We start from the raw sequence: 25,204 nt of genomic DNA, 5'->3' as shown, positions 1-25,204 counted from the left end.
TGTCTCTCCCAGAGGGGGTTAAAATCATCTAAATCTGCAATTTAATGTATGAGATAAGAAGAATAAAACATATAATTAGATTAGTCTCTGTGGGATGCTTTCATTTTATTTGCAGTGACTCACTGTGCTGGGGATCCCCTTCGTGACCACCGGACCTGAACTGCTGCATTACATGATGACAAACAGACTGTGAGCAGCAGCCCGGAGCCTAATGGGACCTGAGATGGCTCTTTCTCAAACATTGTCGGAGCAGAATAGTGTAGCCTGCAGTGGGTTTTTGCACAGGGTCTTCAAGTCCTTTTAATGACTAAAGTACCTTTCACTGGAGCTGTAACAGTAGTGAAAGCTCTCTCTCTCTCTCTCTCTCTCTCTCTGTCTCTCTCTCTCTCTCTCTCTGTCTCCCTGTGTCTTTCTCCCTCTCTCTGTTCCTTCCCCTCACTCTGCAGAGTGCAGCAGAACAGAAAGTAGCCTCTTGCCTCTTGCTGTCATCGCCTTGGAGCCAGGCGGATATTGTGGAGCGCTGCGGACACAGAAGTGCAGAATTCATCAGGGATCTGGAAAGTGTGAGAGTGTGGAGGAGGAGTGGAGTAAAGAGGAGAGGAGAGGGAGACTATCTCCCTCCTTTAACTGGCGGGCTTTTTTGCAGCATCCTTCCACTTCATCATGGATCTCTGGAGTAAAAAAGTCCAGGGAATTATTATACAGGTCGCCCTGATACTTTTCAGCTTGTACGGGGCAACAAGAGGGGGTGAGTACAGTGAGATATTTATTTTGTGTGACATTAGTGACCAGATGTAGGGTTGTTGATCTGATACTGAGTGCTGACCTGTTTACATCCCAAATGTTTGAAAAAGTGTAGCTATTTTGACTTCTGCAGCAAGAAACAAGTGTAGGAGTTACAGGTATATTTGCTCTCTTTGTAAAAACGTTTTAGTTATGTGTGTTGTGAATGAACTAATGCAAATCGGTCTTCCTGAAAGGCATCTGAATTTGGGGATATCTTAAACGCACAGCAATATCTCTCTCATATGATTCCTTTTCATACGCTTTATGCATGGATTTCCATGCACCGTTCTTCAGTGGGGTTAGTGGGAGTCAGTGTAAGAAGCATGTAGGTGGGGAAAGTAAATGAAAAACACTTTTTTGTCTAACTCAGCCTATTAAACAGTTGCCCTTGAGCAAGACACTCGAGCCTCACCTGCTCCAGTGGAGCTGCGCAGGCTGCAGCGGTCTGTGGTTGCACTTTGAAGTATGACTGCATACATTCTTAGCCTGCATCATTCATCATTTCTGTGATTTATTTTTTATATTTTATTTATTCTCAATGGTTTTGAAGACAAAATGTATTGCAGTGTTGTTCACAGAGAAGAAAAACAAACTTCTTGATTCCTTGATGTTTCTTCTAATTCTGTTTTGTGGTGGGATGTTTCATAAGCCCTCAGGGACTTGATTTTTAAATATCATATTTGTGTCTAATTTCTCTGCAAAATTAAACTTAACAGATCATTGGCAGTGATTTTATAACAGAATGATATACAATCTGTACAGTTTTTCTTTGTTGTTTTTTATTTATTTATTTTATTTATTTAAAAAAAAAAATCTCAAAAAAGCCCATAACGTAATTTATGGTCCATTTGGCATCCTGATCATACACTGTGTTGATGGAAATATCAACAGGATCACTTCACATAGGTGCTGTTTAAATGTGCCAAACGCTGGCATACCAGTAACAATGCTGCTAACACAGCCTAATAAAGTGTGTGTCAGAGGGTAAATGTTTGTCTATGATGAGGCGGATGCTGTATTAAAATGTATTCTGTGTCAACATGCCTGGGCAAATAAGATTTATTAAACATCTAAGGGGAATCAAATGCCACTAAGGGATTCAGTGTGGGCAGAGTGGGGACAGACAGATAAATGGTAGATATTACCACGCCAGGTTTATATTCCCCCTGACAGACAACAGCTGCTGGAAAGAGACACACACTGACATTATGGGCTTTGAAAGAGTAAAATAAAGAAGATAAAGAGATTTCTTTGCCCTAAGGGAAATGGCGCGGACTCAACAGAGAGTCTATCAGAAACCATAACCGAAAGAGAAGAAAATGTAGCTGTCCCTCTCAAATCAATAAGCAGTGCTTGAAACACTTTTTTGCCCTCTTAGAGAGCATAATACCGTACATCATCCACTTAATAATCTCCAATGCCCAGACCTCTCTCTACATTTTATTTGACTTTGTGTTAGTGCTGAGCCAGAGCCACAAGCCAGGTCTGACTCAAGCTATTTGTCAGAATGAACCAAAGAGGTAAAACTGTCACGAGAGGGCAGATGTTTCTGTTTCTGCAGCCGGTCACAGTGAACCTGCTCGACACTGTGTGCAGTGTGCTTATTTAGGGGAAGCGGTGGGTGGAGTGGCTGGAGAGACCATTCTGTGACAAGTCTGTTGTGAGTAACCTGGGTTTTCTTCATAGAGAATTCTCAGAAAAGGAAAAGAAAGAAAACACCACCGTATGTGTGTATGTCCAGTATTCTTGTTGGGCAATAAGAGTATAATTGGTAAGACTGACATTCAACAGAAACATCTGGAGAGGAGGATATATCACAAAGCACAGTCATGTCTCATTAATAATTCAGTTGTGGGGAGGAGCAGGGAATTGTGAGCATCCTGAAATTTCAATATAGGTGGGAAATTTGTGCTTCAAGCCAGAACTTTCAGCACTCGGCAAAGCAATTGTGAACACTATTAACATGAAACAGACGAAACTTACATATATTCTAAATGTTTATTTCTCTGCAATAGACACAGAACTGGAGAGCAGCAGAGTCAGAAAGCTGAGAGGCTAATTGGATGTGAATAGAATGTCTGTAACCCTTCAGTGCAGTGGGAAGTAACTGCAGCTCATTCATTGTAACCTTTTCCTACAGATATTTGCTGCTTAGCAATACATTACCAAGCTAAATGACACGGCCCAGGAATGAATCCTCCTTATTCAATGAACTATGTAGCATCTGGTATAAGGTGCTAAGATTGTCACAATTTTTGTCAGTTTTCATTCCTTGTTCATCAAATTAATGCTTACACTGGGGAGGTCTCTATGTTAATGGAATGACTTGAACAGGAAATATATGTGTAGATATTTTAATTCTAGTAAGACGTTTACCATTTATTTGTATCCCTCTGGACCAAAGTTACCTAAAGAAATTCTGCAAATTCAAGCAATCCGTGTGTAATTTTCTCTTGATAGATAGCAGCGGCTCAATCAGCACCTGTTACTGCCTTCAGGTGCATTCTGCGAGAGCTCAGTTGCAGTTTAGCGGTGGGATTTGTCTAAGATCACCAGGCTCAGAAAAGAAATAATTTGCAGCATAAAAATGCTATTTAATGAAGTTATGGTTGTGCAACAGCAGAGTAGAGAGAGCTCAGTAGGACTGAGCTAGAAACCCAGCAGAGGCTCTGAGCGGAGCAGGTGGAGGGAGGAGATGGTGCTGATATGGTTGATGTCTCACTAGAGCACTGAGGTGAATGCAGCAAACTGTAAATAAAAAAAGAGCGCAGGTGCCAGCACAGTCATTTGTCTGTGATAAAATCAGGTATTCAGATCAGATATTGTCCTCACTTATTATTACTGCTCTTTTCATTCTAAAAAGCTGTTTTACTTGTTTTTATTCCATTATTTATTTACAGTATAGCTGCAAGTGGCAATGACAGGTTCAGGCAGACTGCAAGCATTTAACTGACAAGAAGCACTTGAAAGCATACTGCACGCTAATGCATAAATTGCCACATTTTTGGCAAGCAAGACTTGGATCAATCAGCAGATTGGGAGCACCTGTGTGCATCTGCGTTTTTTTTCTACCAATTCTACAGAGTGCTGCTCTTAGAAGGATATGAACTCAACCTCAAAATGTTGTGCATATAGTACCAATTACTGTGAGATATTGAATATCGTTGTGAACATGTGATATCTACCGTCCAAAGAATGTGGATTTTGGTCGCATTTTTTGATCTGCCTTCCCTGTGGGTGCTGTTCAGTTGGTGCTCAAGCAACCTGGAACGACCACATGATTGCCACATGTATGGTGGGTTCAACATTGGTGAACTTTGACACATGAATTCATGCCGTTGACCAATAGCAAAGAGCAAAGCAGTGAATCGCAGAGTTCAAAATAGAGGAAACTCTCATTTTTATTTAAACCTTGCCTCTCTGTTACACAAAAGAGACACGGTTTGCAGACAGTTATTAGACAGGAGTCGGTGGTACAGATACATCTCTTGAACAAACCGTGTCAACGCTTTGTTGTGGTGGGAGTCCTCTTCTTCTGTAATCTTTCAAATTAAAAGTTTAGTTCTTTCTCCAACCACAGCCTCCATTTTTAACACATGCACTGTTTGCCTCAGCTATTCAAAGGCATACAATTTTCCACATAAAATTTAACAAATTGTGGGAACCTAGTGTAGGTCCAGTTGTGAACGCCACTTCTCTTCTCCATTCAAATGCACAAGCAATAAGGAGAAGTGCTGCTCACTGCTGACAAACAGACAGTGCTTCTGATGAAGCAAAGTACATTTCCAGGCTGCTGTGTCAGAGAAAATTCACACAAGACTTTAGACACACGAAAAAGGTGCAAGAGACTTTTCGTTCTCTCTCTCTCCGTGTCTCTCCAGTGTGGTTGCAGAGGCTCCACAGTCCTGAAAGGATTATCTCTTCTCTCAGCTGATTTGTACTGTGTGTTTTAATTGCAGCCTACTGACAGATAATACTGTTGCTCCCCGACCCTGCGTGTCTATTCATATGTGCCTGTGTGTGTGTGTGTGTGTGTGTGTGTATCCTGAGATACGAAGCGACGAGCCTTGTGAGAACATGATGTGTGGAGGACAAGGGAATGCTAAGCAGCACCATGGTAGTGTGTGTGTGTGTGTGTGTGTGTGTGTGTGTGTGTGTGTGTGTGTGTGTGTTTGAGTGCACGTAATGCCCAATGTGGTTGGTGTTCTTTGTGTGTATGTGGTCTGATGATGAATGAATCACCACCCACAATCACCAGTCTCCAGTGAGATTTATTCTTAAATTAAAGGTCCAGTGTGTAACGGTTAGGAGGATCTATTTGCAGAAATGGAATACAGTATTCTGAAAATAAGAATCATTATGTTTTTGTTACCTTAGGATCAGCCGTTTATATCAACAGATGCCCAACTACGTTGAAGCACCATGTATCTACAGTAGCACAGAAGGAACAAACCAAACACGTTTAGCAGCCACCGTAGTTTCTCCTTTATGCTTGGAAGGGGAGGGTGAAGCAATCTGCAACTGCACCGCTAGATGCCACTAAATCCTAAACACTGGACCTTTAAAACTAATGTGTCAGTAGGTGCTGCATTCTGAGAGAGACATTGAATGAACTGTTGTCTTCTGTGACTGTGGTTCTGTCCCAAAGCTGTCTAAAGTTAGGAACTGTTGGCTGTAGATTCTGGTTATTCAGCGAGAGACTAAATGATAGTCTCTAGTATTTTGATTGTAAATGTTGCTGACTCCTGAGTAAGAGAGACTCCACCTGAATGCTGCCCAGTGCAAACAGACTGCTGTGCTTTCAGCTGCTGAGAAGTTTAACCAGAAAAAGTTTAATGTTGTACATTTGAAAGTGAAGTGTCAGAGCAGCAGAAGTACAACAATAGAAGCATAGTTGATAACTTAAAAAAACAACAAAAAAAACTAGAATCCTACATACATTACAGTAATGTTAGCCAAAAAAGCCAACAGCTGAGGATAAAGGTTTTGCTCATGTTAACAAAAGTCCCCATTTCAATGTGAAACTGCTGCCTGTTTCTGTAATCCTTTCATGAAGGAAAAAGTATTCACTTTTCATGAAACGAGCACAGTGCATTTCAAGATCAGGCTCTCATTTCATACAATTTCAGAACATCTTCATCATTGTGTGGCCTGGTCAAGAGCACGCTGACAGAAACCACTGTGGGAGCCCAGACATAATGTACAAGCAAGAGTAGAGAAATCCAGGCTCAGTTCAAAATCTCCACCAGCTCCAGCGGCACTGTGCTGTGGTCGGTGCCCCTTGCAGGAAGGGACAAATCAATAAATGATGATATTATTATAATCATTATTATTCACTTAAACATGCAGTCTTGGAGAAATCAGCTTGCATTGGATGGAGGAGACAGTGAGAGTATATTGGGACTGTGTGTTAAAGGATAATAAAAGTTATTGTAATTTCATTCATCATCATTCAGATTCACTCCCACTCTGATGGTGTCTGATGGTGAAGTTTGATCATCCAGGTAATAATGATGATGTAGGTTATTATTTGGTTCATCAGAGTCTATGTTGATGTGTTCTCTTCTTTCACTCCTGACTGAGATTTATTTTAATAAACATTAATAATTCTGGGAATGGAGCTGAAGGAAAATGTCCGTGCTGTCCATTTCAACAAGAATATCCGAATTATACGTTCTTCAGTGAGCTGGATGTCGAGAGTGAAACATAAACCTGTGAATATAATCTAATTAGTGTGGACGTGTTGTGCATTTCCCTGAAAAACCTCACCCGTCCATTATGATTCATGGGACACTGGAGTTTGTGACAGCGCAGATGAGAAAAGTGAGAGGAAGCTTCGGAGAAACCCCCTCTCATATTTCTCCTTTAGTGTCATTTATGAAAATGTGTGTTCAGAGAAAGGGAGCCATGAATGCCATCTGATGAAGTCAAGGCTACATTATGGTAGCAGCGGCCATCGGAGTAAACTTGTACCTGTCAGTCAGGAATCTAGATTTATTAACCCAGGGACAAGTAGTTAAGTGATAAAACTGAGGCCTGCAGTCCATCCATCTGAGTTTGTGACGCATTGATATTTGCTGAAGGCCAGTCCCCTTGGAGTTCTGGCTCCCTAAACACACACTAATTCATCACATGGCTCTGTCATCACCTCAGATGACTTGCAGTTGGTCCAAGAATCTGTCAAACTCTGCTAAGGTCATGGTGCTCTGTCACTCCAGGTCCTGGTTTGGACTGAATCAAAGCAACACTGGTTGCAGGTGCAGTAGTGAGTTGTGTAAAAGCCCTCCAGCTTTAAGGATTCAAACCCACATTGTGGAAAGCATCCTACCTGTTGAAGCTTTCTTGAGCCAAGCATAAGAATCCCTGCAAAGATACAGAAATGCTTATCTGATATTGGCATCTGACCTTGTAGTGAAGGATACAAGTGAAATGATTAGTATTAAAGTGACATTATAATAATTCAAGCTATAGATGAATCATTATTACTGTTGACTCACTGGTCGGAAGAAGATATGATGATAATAGCAGTGAAGAAGAAGAAGAAGAATATGTTGAAGATGTTGTTGAAGAAGAAGAAGACATTTAATAAGAAGATATTGAAGATGTTAAAGATGTTGAAGAAGCTGTTGAAGAAGAAGAAGATAATGATGGTAAAGAACAATAGGATGATAATGATGATGTTCATAAAGAAGATGATGAAGATCATGCAGAAGAAGACGAAAGAGTTGGAACAGATGAAGAATATGATCATGATGATGATGATGATGATGGTGAAGATTAAGAAATAGATGATAATAATGAAGACGATGAAGAAGAAGTATATGAAGTAGATGAAAAAGAAGATAATGATGAAAAAAATTGGAAAAATAAATACATGATGATGAAGAAAGAACAAGTATGAAGAATATGATGATGGTTTTAATGATGATAAAGGTGACGATGATGACCAGCATGAAATTATGATGATGAAAAATAAAGAAAATGAGGATCAATATGATGATTCTGACAGTAAAGAAGAAGATGATGATTACTTTCAGTGATGAAGATAATGAAGAAGAACAGCAAGAAAAAGAACAGGAAGAAGAAGACAAAGATAAAATGATGATGAAGAAGAAGTCAGTTTGCAGCACATGGTTGAATTTTAGTCACGCAGTCACATTGGCCGTGTTTACACTGGACAATTTGATACAAATCTTGCTATCAACAAGGTAGAAAGATCAATTAATCACTGATGTTTCTCTGGGCCACCCCAAATAAAATCAGTTATATATTTATAATGCTGTTTACTACTTTTGATCCATGAACAAAATCCCTGTGGCCAGTGTTGCTCATATTTTTCCAGTTGCCACTGTCTTGTGTTTTGAATTAACTTTGTGTTGCTCAAATGGATGCCAATGACAGTTGAGGGTTGTCTCTCCATTTTTCTGAATAACAGAGCCGATATGGTGCATTCAGAAATCACCATCTGTTCCCTCTTACACTCCAGGCTGCCACAAGGGATAATTAGATCAGATGCAGCGTCTTGGTAATGTGAGTGCAGAAGAAATGTCATTGGTATTAAAGCCTGTAGCTGACATTGAACACCGCAGGACGAACCTGAGTCAAAGCCAAAACTTTAAGACGCTACGGAGATAAGGTATTTGATGAGCAATTTAATGACTCAGTTAATGAGATGGAAGAGATAGCAAAGAATGAGGAGAGCACACCTGCAGTTCCTCCAGTAGCAAAATATATCTGAAACTCCTCCCTCTTCACCTCAATTTTATGGCACAGGGTCAGTTACCAGTGCTGTAGTCAAGACCACCTTTGATGAGTCCAAGGTAAGTCCAAGACCAGGACTAGTCGAGACAGGGTCAAGAGTCCAAAGAGGTTTCAGTCCAAGTCAAGACTGAGACAGAAAAAAAAAGAGTGCTTTTGCCATTGCCAGTGAGATGACTTTTGGCATCCAGGCATACGATTGCAAGTGACACTGATTGACCAATACCAAATACCCATTTTCTGAACTAGTGTGCTTTATCAAAGGTTTTAGAGGAAGAAGTTAGTAGAGTTAAAAAAAAAAAAAAAAGTTACAGAACAGCAGCCCATTGACAAGTCTACAAGTTGAAAAAACTCTTAGCTGCAGTGGCCCAATAGACTGATAATAATGGTGTATTTTGTTACATTATTCACGACCCATATCATTTCAATTGTTTTGTGCCGTGAATCTCATCCTTCTGGGTATCATGCATACTAAGGAGAAAACACCAGAGGATTGTTTGTAATGATCATAAAATCTGTCAAAGCTCTGACAGCCATGGCTGCAAATGCACTCACTAAGATGATTAAGCATCAAAGGCTCCCCTACTGCAATACTGAGAAATGTATCTGTCTGTACAAATTAATTTTTCACATCATGCATGTCAGTAAAAATGGTAAAACAATGATGACGAACCAGAACAAACAAAACTAACCTTAACACTATCCAGTCTGACCTTCTGGGTTGAGCGGTGACAGTAGAAGTTAAATTAGTTGGTTAATTGTGATAAAAATGCTCGAAGGATTTTTCAACACCTTCATACTAATAATTCTCCAAAAACAGAAATGTACTTCATAACTATTTTTTTAAAAAAGTGTCTGTTGCCCTGTCATTACATCCATGCAAATTTCTTGTTGCTCCACAAAGGGAAATGCTGTTAAATAAGCATAAGCAAAGCTTTGCATATTTATAAAAATGTTATGCAGAGCTCAAACAATCTGTTACACAAACCACAGCCAGAATCTTGCATATACAGTTATTAGGATATTATGCTGTTTTTTGAAGTAGTATCATGGTTTACATGGTTTGTGTTTATTGGCATATTTTTTACATGCCAATTCACCAAAAGCAACATCCAGTGTTGATTGACATACTTTCATTGCACGCATCCATTTTCAGGGATTGCACCAGTTGTACAATATTTGACTTAAGGTTGGAAGTGAAGCATGTTTTCATTTTTAAGAACATGTTCTAATGTTGGTGCAGGGGAACTCAGGGTGTAAATCAGAGGCAGCAAGGTGGAGTTTAGGAGTCTGTCCTTCAAACAAAAGTCTGGGTTCAGTCCTCCGTGTCAGCAGGCCTCCTCTGAAATGTGTTTGTGTGTGACACTGAACGCCTGCCAACTCTAGAAGTGCTGATCAGTAGCTTAGTCTGCATGCTGATCCACCTGTGAAATGTGGGATCAATAGCTTAACACAGAAAAAGGAGATGTTGATTATCAGTTTTCGACAGGTGATTATGTTTTCACGTTTCCTCAGGGCAGAGGCTGCAACATGAAGCCATAATTAAGTATGTGTACAGCACCAGTGTTGGCAGTGAAATGAAGCGGTCACAAGTCACTGCCCTGCCCACCCACACACACACACACACACACACCCATGCACAGACACACAGCCTGTCTTGGTGTTTATGTAAAATCTAGGCTACTGCAGTGCCAGTGAAGGCTAAATGAGTGCATGTGGCATGCATTATACAAAACCTGGATGTACAGAGACCAGCTGGCCTGACCAGCATGGTCAAAGAGGTGCAGCCCTCACTATACTGCTGTTTTCACTTGAATATTGTGTGGTGTTGTTCTGTTGGTGCACTGCAGTGTTTGATATATTTTGCCTCAATGTGCCTTTTCAACTCATTTTAAAAATGTTTTTATTCTCATATTGATGGGGTGAAGGTTGTTTTATCCTGTGATTTGACTAAAAGGAAGAGCCTGGAGACTTTTGTACTGTCTTTGCTGAAATGACATAAAGTAAAGATGTGTATGAAATGAAAAAAAAGTCACCTGCTGTGACAAAAAAATCATGTTCTTGTTTATGTCATTAAATAGTAGCTACCAGCTATTTTGAAGACAAATAGTGCATTGGATTCAAAGTTTTAATGAGTTTAATGTTTTTTAAATAGTGAATATTAAACAGTGATAAACGACAAGCTCTTCCACCATTGCACTAATGAGTTTTTTTTCCTTTTATTCCCACATCACTCCACCAGAAGCCTTTGAAATGCCTTGTGCAAGGGCACAATGTCACTGGACTTTTTCCTGCCAGGTCGGCGATTAAAGTCTGTAACTTTCTTTTCATGAGCCAGATTCTCTAACCTTTCCAACACTGCAGCAGTAGGGCTCGCAGTTGTGTGTTGACAGGATGAAAGTTAAACCTGGCAAAAAGGGATTTGCCACAGACTGCTGCTCGTTTGGTAATCAAAAAAAGTTGAATAATTTGAAAAAAAGAAAGAGAAATCCCTCACTACTTGTGCTAAGGTGCTACTTATGTGTTTCAGTGCCCTTGTATTGAATTATATGTTGGTGAGGCAGTGAGTACACTCTAGACATCAGTGAGCACAAGAGCAGCACCAAAAGGAAAGATTTCCAACTTTGCTGTTGCCTACACCTTCCTGCATGGAGCGCAGACACTTTTACAGCTTTAAAATTCTCCACCACGCAGAGGGTCAGGCCCTCCCACCAGGGGAAAAGACAACAAACAGTTTCTGCTCAAGAGCAGAAACCCAGTGGATTTGTGTAGCACATATCAAGAGGGACATAACGAGGAAGTTCAGCTTGTACATTTTTACTCTTGCTCTCTGGTTTCTGTGTAGTCTTATTCAAACATATTTCTAAATTCTGCACGTCAGATTATGCAAATTCTTATATTTGTTCTTAATGCACTTTTAATGCCAGATAATGCAAAACAGTTTTACATTATTTAGCAAGCAAGAAGCATCCACAGATTTTACTTTCTGTTTTATTGTGTCAGTAAGGTGTCATACATTATAACAGCAAGCACCACCACCACAAAATGCAGTCCAAAACAAGATACAGCCTTAAAAGTGAATAAGTTGACCCAGTTCAACTTAAAAACAACACCTCAACGTTATAAGCTTCACAAAGGTCATTGCTTCTGTATTGGATTACATTATATTTTTCATGTGTCGGCATGCCCAGACATTGACAACTGCTAGAAAATACCAAATTGTATGATTTGTTTTTTTTTAAATATAGCTCAATTTATGTCTACTGCACTGTATATTTTAGACAAACAGTATATTGAGCTACATTGGAAAAGCTTCAGAAGGCCTGAGTCACAAAGAATACCAGTGTGCCAGATGTGTTTATGAATGGCAGATAAAGGGCTGGAAACATTGTTTTCAGCACCCAGGCCTGTGGATGTGCTGATCCTCACAGCTCAGTAGCTGTCTGAGAGACAGGCTCCCTACTCCAGCCGGAGAGGCGTGCTGGGAAGAAGACAGACAGGTCAGGGTAGAAAACACAGACCAATCTGATGAAATATGGTTTCGCAAATCACTCTAAATCAAATTAGTGCTCCATCATTTCCAGCCAATTGATGTCTCAAAAATCCCAAGTCAAAGTGGTGCCGAAAAACTTTTCCCTGAGTAACAAGTTTTCAGTTTTCTCTTCATCAATTCTAAGTTAAATAATTAGTACTTGCATCTCAGGCTAAACAAGGCATTGCTCTGCTACTCTTCTAATTTAAAAAATGAAGAAATTAAATTGAACTGAACATAACACATCACAGCACAAGATGTACGTATTCAAGTGGGAGGAAACATTCACTGCTTAATCATATTACTTATTGTTTTTCCACCCACAGCAGTGCTTACACAGCTTTCATGATCTTAATTAAAGATACTGAGATCCTGGTATATTTATTACTATAATTTCGAAAATAAAGACTGCAATATCTGGAAATTCTCCAGTATCTTTCTCCGAGTAGCTGGAGGGCTTTGCTCAAAGTGCTTTCAGGGACTCGGAATGTCACTCTGGATAAAAGTTACATCTAAATACCAGAATGGTAAAATGTCATGTAAATGTACATTGCATGCACTATTAATGCTCTCTCGCTCTCCTTCTTATTTTATCCTTAAATTACATTTAAACTTTAATGACTGCATCACTGGCAGGGAAAATACATTTCATTTCATTACTGTATATATTACTTCTACACTCTGTCATGTCTATCATTGGCATTTTTAGAACAAATATGCAAATTTAATTGGAAGGATGAGCAGCCTTGGCTCTTCTTGGTCAAACAGGTCTTGGTGTGATTACTGTGCTCAGAGATGCATGGCTTAATGGTAATATCACTGCGAGACACGTAGATGTGTCTAGGACCCTTAAAGAGCTCTGAACCTATAAATCTCCTGATTGTTGTTGGTTATTGAAGTGGAGGAAGATGCTCATCAGCCTGATTTGATCATGTTGTGGATACTGTTCTATTTCAGCAACCTGGTAAAGCGGATGCTATAGATGGAGAGATGAGAGGATGCATGAGATGGCATTGGTGAAGTTCACTTTAGGTGGATGTGAGAGCTGACAAAGTGGGAAAGACTAATGATTCGCAATGTCTTTGTTTAGACCACAGGCTGTTAAACTAACACTCTTTTAGCAGCCATAACACTCAGTCCACTATGTGCCTCCAAAATGCCTCAACAATGTGTTAAAAGTGTGCTAAAACTGGCACATGGATGTGAAAAACTGCTATGTTAGGTTCGCTTGAAAAAAGTCAGAGGAAAACAGATCTAAACAGAGCCAACACTGCTAACCAACAGCCCCGTGGGTTTCACAGTGGACTGCGTGGTCTGTGTTGGATACTATTCTGGGTGCAAGCAACAGCAAGACCTGAAGTCAACTACTGAGTAACCAAACATGATCATTCAACACAGCAGGTGACTGAGCAATGTGATCAGTGACATGCGCTAGCACATAGGGGGAAGAAAACAAACCTGAATTACTAAGCTGAACATGGAGAGTTGTTTTGTGCTTTCAACTACCTACATGAATAACAAAACTAATGGGTGGAAACTGTTCATTTTCCCAAGAAGGAAACCCCTTGGTTAGCTCAGAGTGCAGAATTAGTGATAAGCTCCAGTGATCTGGTCAGAACCCTGATTTAATAAAGCACTGGATGTTTCTGCACTGAAACTGCAGGAAGAAATTCCTGTTTTAAGGTAAGACAGCTCACGCTGTTACTGTGTTTAAGGCTGTCAAGTGGAGAGTACAAACGTTTCACAGACTTTGTGATCAAAACACTGGTGATCAGTTTGACATGTTTCCGAGTTTCAGTGTGTGACTTCATCATAGCTGATAGAGGTGCAGACTGATGACTTTGGTTGAAAAATCGATCACATTATTACACTTTTAATATTGTGCAATTTTGTGTTGAGATTTATGAGTTTATGTTGAAATGTGACTGATCAATAATACTTAATTAAATCCTGTATTGTACTATAATTTATTATGAGTGAAGCTTTGTCCATATACATGTAGCCATCTCTAATATGACTATACTGTTATATCCTGTTTTGTTTTGAACAAACTGCAGGATTTGGATACATGCTAATGTCACAAATACAATAATAACCAAAGTGAGTGTGTCTGTGCTCTTAACTTGTGCAGCAGTCAAACTGCAGGAAATGTCCTGCTAATTTCATGTAGCCAGTTAGCGTTATAATTGCTACCTGCAGTTTCTACAATAAGTGTCATGTTAGTTCAAGCCAGAGCTGACAGATGACAAACTAAACATTTTGGAAATGCAAGGATCAGTGTCACATACAAATTCACCTTTAAAGATTCATTGTGACATTGTACCAATGAGTTTACAACCCCCCTCATCCAGTCTTGATTATAAATGGGAAATGCTCGATAGAGCATAATACACATACGAAGCAAGGACAGGTGAACTCTCAACATACAAAAACCTGTTTTTTAAACCTGGCTAATGGAAAAATAACTGTCTTACTCTGATCACTAAATTAATTGAGTTTGCAAATGCCAGATCTCTGTTAACCATTAGGAGTGACTCAAATATACAACTTCATATTAAAATAGTTAATAATTAATAATAACTTCTCATTTGCAACATTTAGGATTGAGACCCTGAAAGGAAGACCTCTATAAAGCCTAAAGCCTCTAGGGTAAGGCAGAGAGATCTATTATTTTAACGTTTCACAGGATTTATTCACTACATTCAGGTTCCTTGTTTTGCAGTTGGGAGTCCAACTTGTACTCAACAGTTTTTTTCCACTTCCTGCTAATGTGTGACTTTGTGCTCCACTGGTTTCAGTCAGTGACCCAAACTCAAGTAAAGAAAATTAGTTTTGTAGGTCCTCAGCATCTCCCACATGAACTGCAATAATTCCACTACTTTTGAAATGTTCTCCTACAATCTCCTCTGTGTCTTTCAACCACTGGGCAAGAGGGAGGTCTTGCCCTTCAGGTTCTAAAATTATTGCTAGGTCAAAATATAATTTATGGCTGTTACAATGATAAAGACCATTTTCTCTTCTTGTGAAATAACTTGCACGTTTGTTGTATTAATTATTGAAGCAACTTTAACCACTGAAGGAGAAAAATGAGGTCAGTCATGGGGGTGTTGGCTGTACTCAGTGTTGGGCTATAGAGGTTATCTTTTTGTTGTTAATATAACCATTCAATGCAGAAAATTGCTCTGTTTTTATATGCAAGGCACAGATAAAACACAAAATTGGTTAGTAGGGCCATTCCCATTGGGCTGACTGGGAGCACCTGGGCCCAATGTTCCCAGTCACAATAAAAGCTGCACTTTAGTCTGTGTGCTTTGTTAAGGCCTGCTATTTTTCATCACTAAGTGCACATATTTCCCACTCATCCAGTCACTGACATATTTATACAATTTATTTTATATTTTTGTAAATAAATGTGTTAATTTAGGTGCATTATTGGTGTCTCTCTCTTTATTTGCCATGGGCCTTTGAGTCAGTTATGACAAAACAAATTTGCCCTTTGGATCTTACTGCTACAGGCAAAGATGAGTAAAATTGTAAAAATTCAGAAGTAAAATATGTTGGTTTTTTTTAACAATAACCAATTCTGTAATTCTCTGGAATGTATTTTGGGGGGGCTTTTATTGCCTTCATTCAATAGTACAGCTGAAGAGAGAACGGAAAGGGGGACAGAGGGTGGCACGCAGCAAAGGGCTGCAGGTCAGATCCAAACCTTGGACCGCTGCAGCATGGACTCAGCCCTGGTACATGGGGCGCCAGATCCACCAGGTGAGCCATCCAGGCGCCCCAAGTTTGTCATGTTTACAGGAAGAGATGGTGTTAAGTTCAAACTTTTCCCAGCTCATGGATCCTTACTATACGTGATCTTGCATTTAGTGTCTACACCTCATTTTCACAACCAAAGAATGCAAAGGCATGGAGATGAATAAAAACCTGGAGGTTAAGAGGCTGGTAAATATGTATAAGATGGCACCTTGGCACATGGGAAAAAATGTGGAATCCCAAAGACAGATTGAAAACCAACAGCTGTCACAGGTACAGAGGTTGTTAAATGATCAACCTAAATCTAGCACACACCTAAAACTCAAACTTTAAAAGATGTTTTTCTGCATTCACCAACTTTAATTTTCTGCACACAGCTAAAGAAAATCTTTCAAGTATCGGCTTGGCATTTTATAATCAAATATTCTCTTTAGTATCCACAGTTGTTCCTCTGAACCAACTGCCAACAGTTTTTTTTATTTGGGGATGAAGTGCACAGATGTTGACATGGAGCTTTCAGAGTGGGGTATTAACATATTAAATACAACGCTACAGACTCAGAACTGCAAATGTATAAGCATTGTTGCACATTTCAGTCTCAGTATTTTTGTGTGTTTTTATAGCATTGTCTTTTATTTTTTCACTGTCAAAATAATTCATGAGGGTGTCATGTAAACTTTTAAATACCATAAAATATTCACAACAGATTGTTAACAAGAATTTTTAATTTTTAAGTCCTGTATATGTGAATGGTTAGGTTTTCATTTTCAGTGAATACTTTTTTAACTCGTGATAATCTTAATGTTAGGGTGCATGGCTAATTTTCTGTAGCAATGTAGCATTGTGCAAACAACAGACAACAATTAACAAAAGTGAGATGAAACCAAAGTCCCATGAAAGAGAGACCAAAGTCAAACTCTCTGTGTAAGTTCCTTTAATGGGCAGAAATCCAATATGAAAGCAGCGAGGCCAAGTCTGATTAAATCTCAACTAAACAAAGTAAAGACAGCTCAAGATCCTTCATTAATATAATCTCACCAAGAGATATCTCAGCTCTCTGAGATATTTGGCTCTGAGCGACAGAGGAAACATCCATTAGCAGAAGGGGGATTCAACAGAAGGCTCCTCCAGGTCATTTAAATTTTCAGACTGGTGTATTCAAAACATTTTACTAATTTAATTAATTGAATCAAACATGAATTAAGTGTATTAATGTATGTGTAGCCTACAAGTATGAACTGACCATCAAACTTGTTTCAACAAGTACTTCTCTTGTTCACCAAAATTTTAAATGTAATGCAAACTAACTTTACAAAGCAAAAGAAAACAAACTAAATATGTTATAATGTACTGTCAGGTATCAGGAATAAAGCTTATGTCTGTCAGTCAGATAAAAAAAATGCTAATGTGTATTGTGTTACATGCAGTATCAAAATCTGTGACCATCAGAGTGTACAGGGTACAAGCCTGCTCTATCATCACTGATCCACTCAGTGGCCAGTTTGTCTAATGTGTGTGATCTGTCAGGCAGTTAGGACACAATGCATTTTTTTTATCGAGCAGGGTCTCATTATAGTCAAAAAGCTGTTTACACAAGGCTGAAGCAAGGCCTCATAATTGAGGATAAGGCTCCATAAATCTTAGATATTGACATTTTCAGCACTGAAATCCAAGAGGGTATTCTTACTGTTAGACGACTGAAGATGGAAGGAAGGACCACAACGGTGCGTGGCCAGGGGTAACTTGTTTTCTGTTAATTATGTTGTGATTTTAAATTGTCTGTTGTTTCTGTTCTGTGGTTCACAGAAGTGTGTCACAGTCCGCTGGTATCCAATCTACTGCCATCGTCCTTCAGAAGCTCCTCCCAGTTGTCTGGCAGCCATGGGCCAGGCTTTGCCAAGCTGAACCGGAGAGAAGGTGAGTCTGTAATGCTTTTTGGTTAAAGGTCCCCTCTAGACATATATTAATATATATGTCTCCCTGTAATAATATTGTGTGTCGGATGTGTTCCACAAAAAAGTATAATTTCCACATTAAAATCCTTAATTTACTTCTTCTACCTCATTAAAAATGACAGAATCTATGAATATGCAATTTTTTCATTTCTAAAGTTTTCCTGCAGGACACAAGATCTCATTCAGTCCATTCTCAGTGGATGTGCACTGGTGGCTTCGAGTTTCTACATCACACTTGTAGAAGTTGCATACTGGACCAGGGTTCACTTTCAAACTATTTGTCTATATGTCAAAAATCATTCTTGTAGGCCCCGTCCCTTAAAATGAGATTGTCAATGAGCACAGAGAAACTTTCCACCTTCAGTGGATGAAGTGAAAACATCCTTCTAGAGTCAAACTCTGCACATAAATCATTCACAGTGAAGATCATCTGGAAATAGCCGGGATAAGAAGGAGGTGGGTCAATTTACGACGAATATACATCCCTTTCCACATAGAAAGAAATGAACTTTGGACGGCATTGTTACCTGATACTTTTATTACTGGGCCAACACAGTTAGATCTAGGGGTGCCCCTAACTAAAGATTCTCCTAGTCGACTAGTAGTCGTTAAATAAATAGTCAACATTAATGTAATTATTTAAATATGTAGATTTTAACAGCCACTTGTTGAACGTTAACAGAAAAAGTTTATTTCAACACAATCATCACACAAGTCTCATTCAAAACACGGAATAAATAACTTCCAACTTCACAAAAACAAATACTGGAGGACTTATCAATATGATGGAGGATGTATTATGTTATTAGTTACTTACAAATTAACTCACTACAAACCTGCTCCTCTTCATCCGTTTGATGCCTCTCCTGTCACTGTCTGAACCCGCTGTGTTTTCCCCACAGACTCATAATCCTGTTCATAGCTGCTGTAAATCAGCTCGCCTCTGTTTGTCTGCTCCTCTCTGGTTCTGTCACTCATTCTGGCACCGCTCCTTAGCAGTATTCCCTGCTGGGTACCCCACTCCTACGCTAATAACTCCCCCTGTCCCAATAGGAGCACTAACTAGCAAGTGGCAGCAGCTAGTACAGTTAGCGTATGCAACAGTGTCTACTGTCAATGAACCCTTGAGTGTTTTATTTCTGCAGCCCATGGTAAACCATAAATGGTAACCTGATTGCAGTAGATGGTTTTTTACCATCAAAACCATCTGGGAAGTCGCTGTAACAGCACATTATGTAATAACACGGTATTATGTACATAATGTGTTATTACCATTTATTACCATTTATCACACGCAAACTTCAAACAATCAGATCAACAAACCATATATAAAAATGTTTCCATTGAGAAAAACCTTCAGTACAGTTCTTTGCTTCTTTCAATGAAAAATATTATCAGCATCTACGAAAACATCTTTAGAAGCTGCCATTGTAGTTTTCGAGCAGTCGCTTATCACACGCGTCGTCACGCACATCCAGCGTTAAACCACATCACAGCTTATGCCATAGCTGCCAGTAGTCCCTCAAAGGACACTAACTGGTCTAAACCTCAGTGGTTTGGACACGAGTGCGTAGCTTGAGATGGATTTGCACGTTTAGAAATTGTCATTTTTTTCCAGCTTGACCTTTTTGAGTCAAGCTGGACATGTGCATCCAAAGCTACTACAGCCTTCCATTAGACTCTTCACTAGTGCAGTTTGGAGTTGTGCACATGCACTGCCCTCACACACACCTCTGAGGTAGCTTCAACCAGATCTTTACATTTTTAAACCGAGGATGATGACATCGCAAACTGTGTTAAAAGAGAATATACTGAAGGTAAGGTGTCCTAAAGTAAAGTAAGTGTGACATTATCATATTTGAATGTCCATCAAGGGACAGGATGTTACTGTTACAGGCCTGTGACATGTCAGCTAGGCCAGTGTAATCTTTCATTGATCCCATCTCTTCCTCAGCCATACTCCCCTGTATTCACATATAAAATTTATCAGTTTAACATCAATAACTTATCGCTTCGTTCTTGTCTTCTTGCATTTTTTATTTTTTTTTACCCCAGTGTTTTAGTCAGTTGTGCAGATAAAATAAACTGTAAAAGGAGGCTCCCATCCTGTTTCTGTTCCGATGTGTTGCAGCAGCCCTGCTCATCTCCTGATTCACTTCCCTGCTGGACACAACATCAAAGAAAGTCTCAGTTGGATTCACACCTCCGGGTGAATGACAAACATACATACAGATACAGTGGTTACTGTCTCCTTTCTCTTGTGTTTTAGGTACATTAGTTGCAGGTGATATGTGCATCACACACTTTGCAAAAGGTTGACTTGTCACCAAAAGAATTGACAGGAAAGTTCAAATAAAAACGTAGGCCTATGTGATTATACTTAGGCACCTTAGACTTGGCTGGTACCAGAGACAAGAATTGAATGGAAGGGCTGTGATGTCTTTGTCGTCGGCACAACAGAGGATCTGAATGATTTTCACCACCTGGGAGACTGCAGGAAGTACATCCTGCAGGTTGCTGTTTCCTTGGTGTGTTTGATGGCAAAAGCTGTGAGCAAACACACCTGCTGTGTTCCTTCACTTCAGTAAACCCGCTCTGTCTGTTTACTAATCTGAGTTTGATCTGCGTTAAGGAGGATTAGATACTTCTAAAGGATGATCTGACGCATCTGAATGGCAAAACATAACTTATTTATCTGCACAGGAGCTGAAAAATAGCGATGCTAAAAGAGATGAAGAAGAAATGAAAATAGAACTGACAGAAAGGACAGTAAAGATCTGTTCTGTTTTTTTCTACATTTTTTTATGGCAAATAAAATAAAGATGCTGGTAAATGAAAAAAACATGAAATACTTGAGCATCAATTTAACATTATTTAATCATGCCACTGTGTACATGCAGTCTCTTGAGGATGCATCTGATTGGTGCTATAGATGGTAAATGTGCTATGAAGCCAGTGAAACCACCAACCTTTCGGAGATGTCATGGGCTTTGAGAGCAACTACAGAGCTTTGAGTGTTACTCAGTACAATATCTTGCAATCTCTTTCTTATTGGTGAGGGTTTAGCTCATTAGCTCTTGTAATTCCTTGTCAATGAGTTCTTGCTAACAATAACAACTCGCAGGTTACAATGCCTTATTCATTCTCAGCCTGAGATTTGAATTGAATTAGATTTCAGTACTCAAATTAGATTGATCAATAAGTCTAATTCAGTTTCGAAAGCAACACCTCAGATGCGAAAATAAAAACTGCCTTAATGCAACTGTTCACCGTAGAAATCACTTTATAGATTAAAAACTCCTGCTCGTTTTCATCTCCTCCTGCGGCTGCTAGCGCTCCTCATCCTCTATAGTCATTCTCTGAGGGGCCGCCTCATTTGAAGTTAATTTACCAGCAAAATGAGCAGAGACTCTTAGATGCACCACACAGCTCTGTTTAAGAGGAACACTGAGCTATTTTTGCTTCCTCCAAACACTCTGTTGTACTCTTGTTTCACTATTAACCTGTGCATTAACCCATGAAAGAGCATTGTTCAAACTGTACTCAAATTTCACTGGTCCTTGATTAATCACTGATTATTCATTAAAAGCTCATGAAATACAAGATGCATGTTTTTTTTCCATTGTGAAAGCAGTATTTAAACAATTGATGGGCTATTTTTACAGCATTACAAGTAAATCATTTGAATCATAAATTCCCCAACGTATTGATTTTTAAAGAGGCTGTGGCACAGATCTCAGCCCAGGATACTGAGAGTTGGCTGACAGCAACTCATAATCTGCACCAGTCTTGTTTGTCTTGTTTTACCACAAAAACCTATACAGTGTAATTTGAGAACAAAATTATATAATTGTGCCCTTGACAGCTGTCATTCAATACATGGCCAAACAACGTTCAAATTCTTGTAGTTCGGTGCAAACTACAGGCTTTTCAGAAGACATTAGTTATTATTATGAATTATTAATTAATTAAACATGGACTACAAATGCCTATGAAGTAAATAACAGAGGTGGGACCAAGTCACAAGTAAGCCTCAAGTCTTTGCACTCAAGTCCCAAGTCCTGAACTTCGAGTTTCAAGTCCTAAACAAGACGTAATGCACTCTAAACCAAATTCAATGCCATTGTAACAACAGAGTGATATTTTATTAAATTTGTATGTGCGACTGAACTTAATTATAAAAGAAAGTAGTGCTGGCATAGCACTATTAACCAGTACCACAATGGAGTGAATTTTGGATGTTTCTCATACTGTAACAATGTCAACAATGACATTTTCTGTATTGTATGTTGTTATGTCTACATGAAATAAAAAGATACATGTAGAAAAACAAAACAATGGATAGGTTATAGAATGAAGTTACTCACTTACTTAATCAATATGAATTGATTCATGGCACTTTTAGATAACATAGCCTGCTTTATAATCATTGTGCTTGAGGGAAGGTCTCAAGTATTTTCAAGTCAGAAGGCTCAAGTCCAAATTATTAGTATTAAACCTAAAGTTGAGTTGAAGGTCTTTTTTTGTTTTGTCAAGTCAAGTCTAAAGAGAAAGTAAAATTAACTGTTCACAAAAGGATATTTCTTAAGAACTAGTATAAAATATAATTTAAATGGTGTTATACACAGGGAATCCAGCTCCATTTATTTTCCCTGTACAGTTTATACTGTGATACTACAAGGCTCTGTCTGCCTTTTGTCATCCCTCCTCACTGTTTCAATCTGTCTCTCTTCCTGTCTGTCTGTCAGAATAATAATGCATTATTTATTGCCAAAGGGACATTTTGTTAGTCATCTGTTGCTTGTGGCGAAGCTGTCAGCTTGACCATGATACTTATGGCTTTGTCTGTCTCTCCTGCAACAGTTCATATCCAGACATTGTATCCAAGACATCTGAACTACCAGTTTCTAACTGTTCAAAATGTTATGAGGGCATTTCATCACATTTGATTCTGGGCAGACAGATACTTGGATACAGTCTTGATATTGGGTTCAGAACACTAATCTCTGTCAGTGCTGTTGTAAGTCATCCAAGTTGGGAACCAAACTGCAATATCTGCCTTGGGAGGAGAAGTGACTCCTTTAATAAGTATGACATGCTGGCTTCAAAAACCATTGGCTGTCTGAAAGGAAGTAAAAAAGAAAACATCTATGCAAAAGTCGTTTTGTAGTGTGTAGTGCATTTTTCCACTTGAAATCGGGGTCTGATTCCTCTAATGGGCTTCTTGGAGGAAACTTCTTGCTCCAATAAAAGTCATTTTTCCTCAAGGCTCTCGCTCAACCTCTAACATTACTGATGCCAGTGGCTCAATTTTCAGAGAGCCCAGACTCAAAAGTTATCTCCTTTGTTACAGACATCAATACAGTTATACAGTCTCAAGCACTCACTATGAAAGGAAATGTAGTCACTTTTAAGTCTTTTATACTAAAAACATATCTTTGTTCCTTGTAAATTATGGGCTGTTTTTGATTTATTGGTATTATAACAATACATAAGTGTTTTAAGGTGATTATGGCAGCCCTAATGTTACACACACTGGATGAAATGGTGGAGGTGAGGAACTCCAGGGATAAGATGGTAGGTGTTAGGTATTCAAGTAGAAATGGTTAACAAAGGGAGAATGGCTAATGATGGGTACACCATTGGTTTAAATAAGAGTATAAGATACTCAGAAGATGCTGAATCTTCAAAAAAGGAGATTGTTAAACATTCCCTGTGGAGGTCTCTTGTAAATAACAAAATGTATTTTCACATTCAGTGATTTTTACTAAAATAACCTGAGGGTGCATTTCCTTTCTTTTTTTTTAAACAAATATTTCAAATGTTTCCTTGTTTCCATGTCTGCCAAAAATAGTGTGTAACCAAAGCCAGGATGTGAATTGTACACCCTTAATACTACACTGTGCATGCATGTGTGTCCTAATGCATGACACAAGCAAAATGGGGACTCACCGGTAAAAGCGTTCCTTCATACAAGCAGCCCCATTAGGGGTCCCCAAGTCATGGTTGAAGTAAGGGACAGCAAACAGTAAAAGAGGCCAGGTAAAGGGGTCAATTTTGAATTTGATCTACCTGAGGGAAAGGGCTTAGGGTCTCAGAAATGCATTGTGTCTTGAGGGTCCTCACAAAAGTAGAAGTACTAATGCTTGTGTGAAATCTGTCCATATGATGTTCTGGAAGCAAAATGTCACTTTGGTATGACTCAGCACTTTTACTTGTGCACATGAACACACACACCTCTTGGCATTTGAATTATTTAATGTGTCTTCATCTTTTGGTCCTTTGCCCTGGTATTATATGAAGGTCTGCTATAAACTGGCCGCTTTAATACTGTATAAGGCTCGCGGTGTTGACCATAAATGGCTCAGCTGCAGCTTGTAATATGCACCGAACAGTCCTTAAGCTGCGGATTAAACTCTTTGACTGTTCCAAATTAAACTTCAAAGAAATGAGTTGATAAAGCATTTGTGCTCAGGGCTTTTAAATATTTTTAATCTTTGTGTTTGATAAAATAAGTTTAGTAAGATTTGTCTTCTTTTAAGAAACAAGTTTAAACTTTTTTCTTCTTGTTAATGCAGTGTAGATCTTTCCTTGGTTGATATGTTTTAATTAATTTTATTACCCTTTGATTTTCCCTTACACTTAACTAAACGTTCTTGAGAAAATGTCCTAAAATGAATGTCATCAGTGTTGATTCTGAATTCTAAATCAACCAAATATGTTTTTTAAGTTGAGAAAAGTCAGAAGTTTATTCTTTGGATGATAAAATGGTATTTCTCTCTCTTCCAGGAGCTGGAGGGTGGTCTCCTTCGAGTTCAGACAGGTATCAGTGGTTGGAGGTTGACCTGGGGGAGCGGACACAAATCACTGCCGTTGCTACGCAAGGCCGCTATGGGAGCTCTGATTGGCTGACGGCCTACCTCCTGATGTTCAGCGACACAGGACACAACTGGAAACAGTATCGCCAGGAAGATAGTATAGGGGTGAGTGACCTGTAATAAAACTATACCAACAGCTGTATGTGTTATGTAAAAAAATAAACAGGAGTTGAATTTATTTATCAGTGATAGGAGGGAAGTGAGTCTGCAACTATATAGTCAAAACAGAACCAGTACAGATAAAAAGTATTTTTCACAGCAGATGTGTCACACTAGAAGCTCAGGTGTTAACATTAACAATGACTCTGTTGCAGTGAGCCCTGACAGCGTGACAATGATGTACAATACCAGGACCCTGAACTGAAGCAGCAAAAAGTTCATTCATTGTATTATTTACACCTGTTTCCTGCTGTGACATTTCAAAATGGAGAGAATGGTGCTATTACAACAATAATGGTCCTTTAAATGTTGACATGAATAATTCTGCATGTAATTTGCTGATAACTGATGTTATGTGCTGATGTTCATCCTCAGTC

At 39.0% G+C, this 25,204-nt stretch overlaps 1 protein-coding gene across 2 annotated transcripts in view; it reads left to right on the top strand.

Moving 5' to 3' along the window:
• Positions 1-456: 456 nt before the first annotated feature.
• The window catches only part of LOC127374655 (contactin-associated protein-like 4), a 72,234-nt gene continuing 47,486 nt past the window's right edge, over positions 457-25,204 (top strand). For both annotated transcript variants that reach the window (XM_051420278.1, XM_051420271.1), the window contains exons 1-3: positions 457-748; positions 17,642-17,752; positions 24,580-24,773. In XM_051420278.1, the coding sequence (XP_051276238.1) occupies positions 664-748; positions 17,642-17,752; positions 24,580-24,773 (390 nt within the window). In that variant the 5' untranslated portion in view covers positions 457-663. The remainder of the gene's footprint in view (positions 749-17,641; positions 17,753-24,579; positions 24,774-25,204) is intronic.

This window comes from Dicentrarchus labrax, unplaced genomic scaffold (genome assembly GCF_905237075.1).
Source record: "Dicentrarchus labrax unplaced genomic scaffold, dlabrax2021, whole genome shotgun sequence".
NCBI lineage: Eukaryota > Metazoa > Chordata > Actinopteri > Moronidae > Dicentrarchus > Dicentrarchus labrax.
Note: the sequence above shows the minus strand (reverse complement) of the source record. Positions and strands in the feature narration are given on the sequence as shown.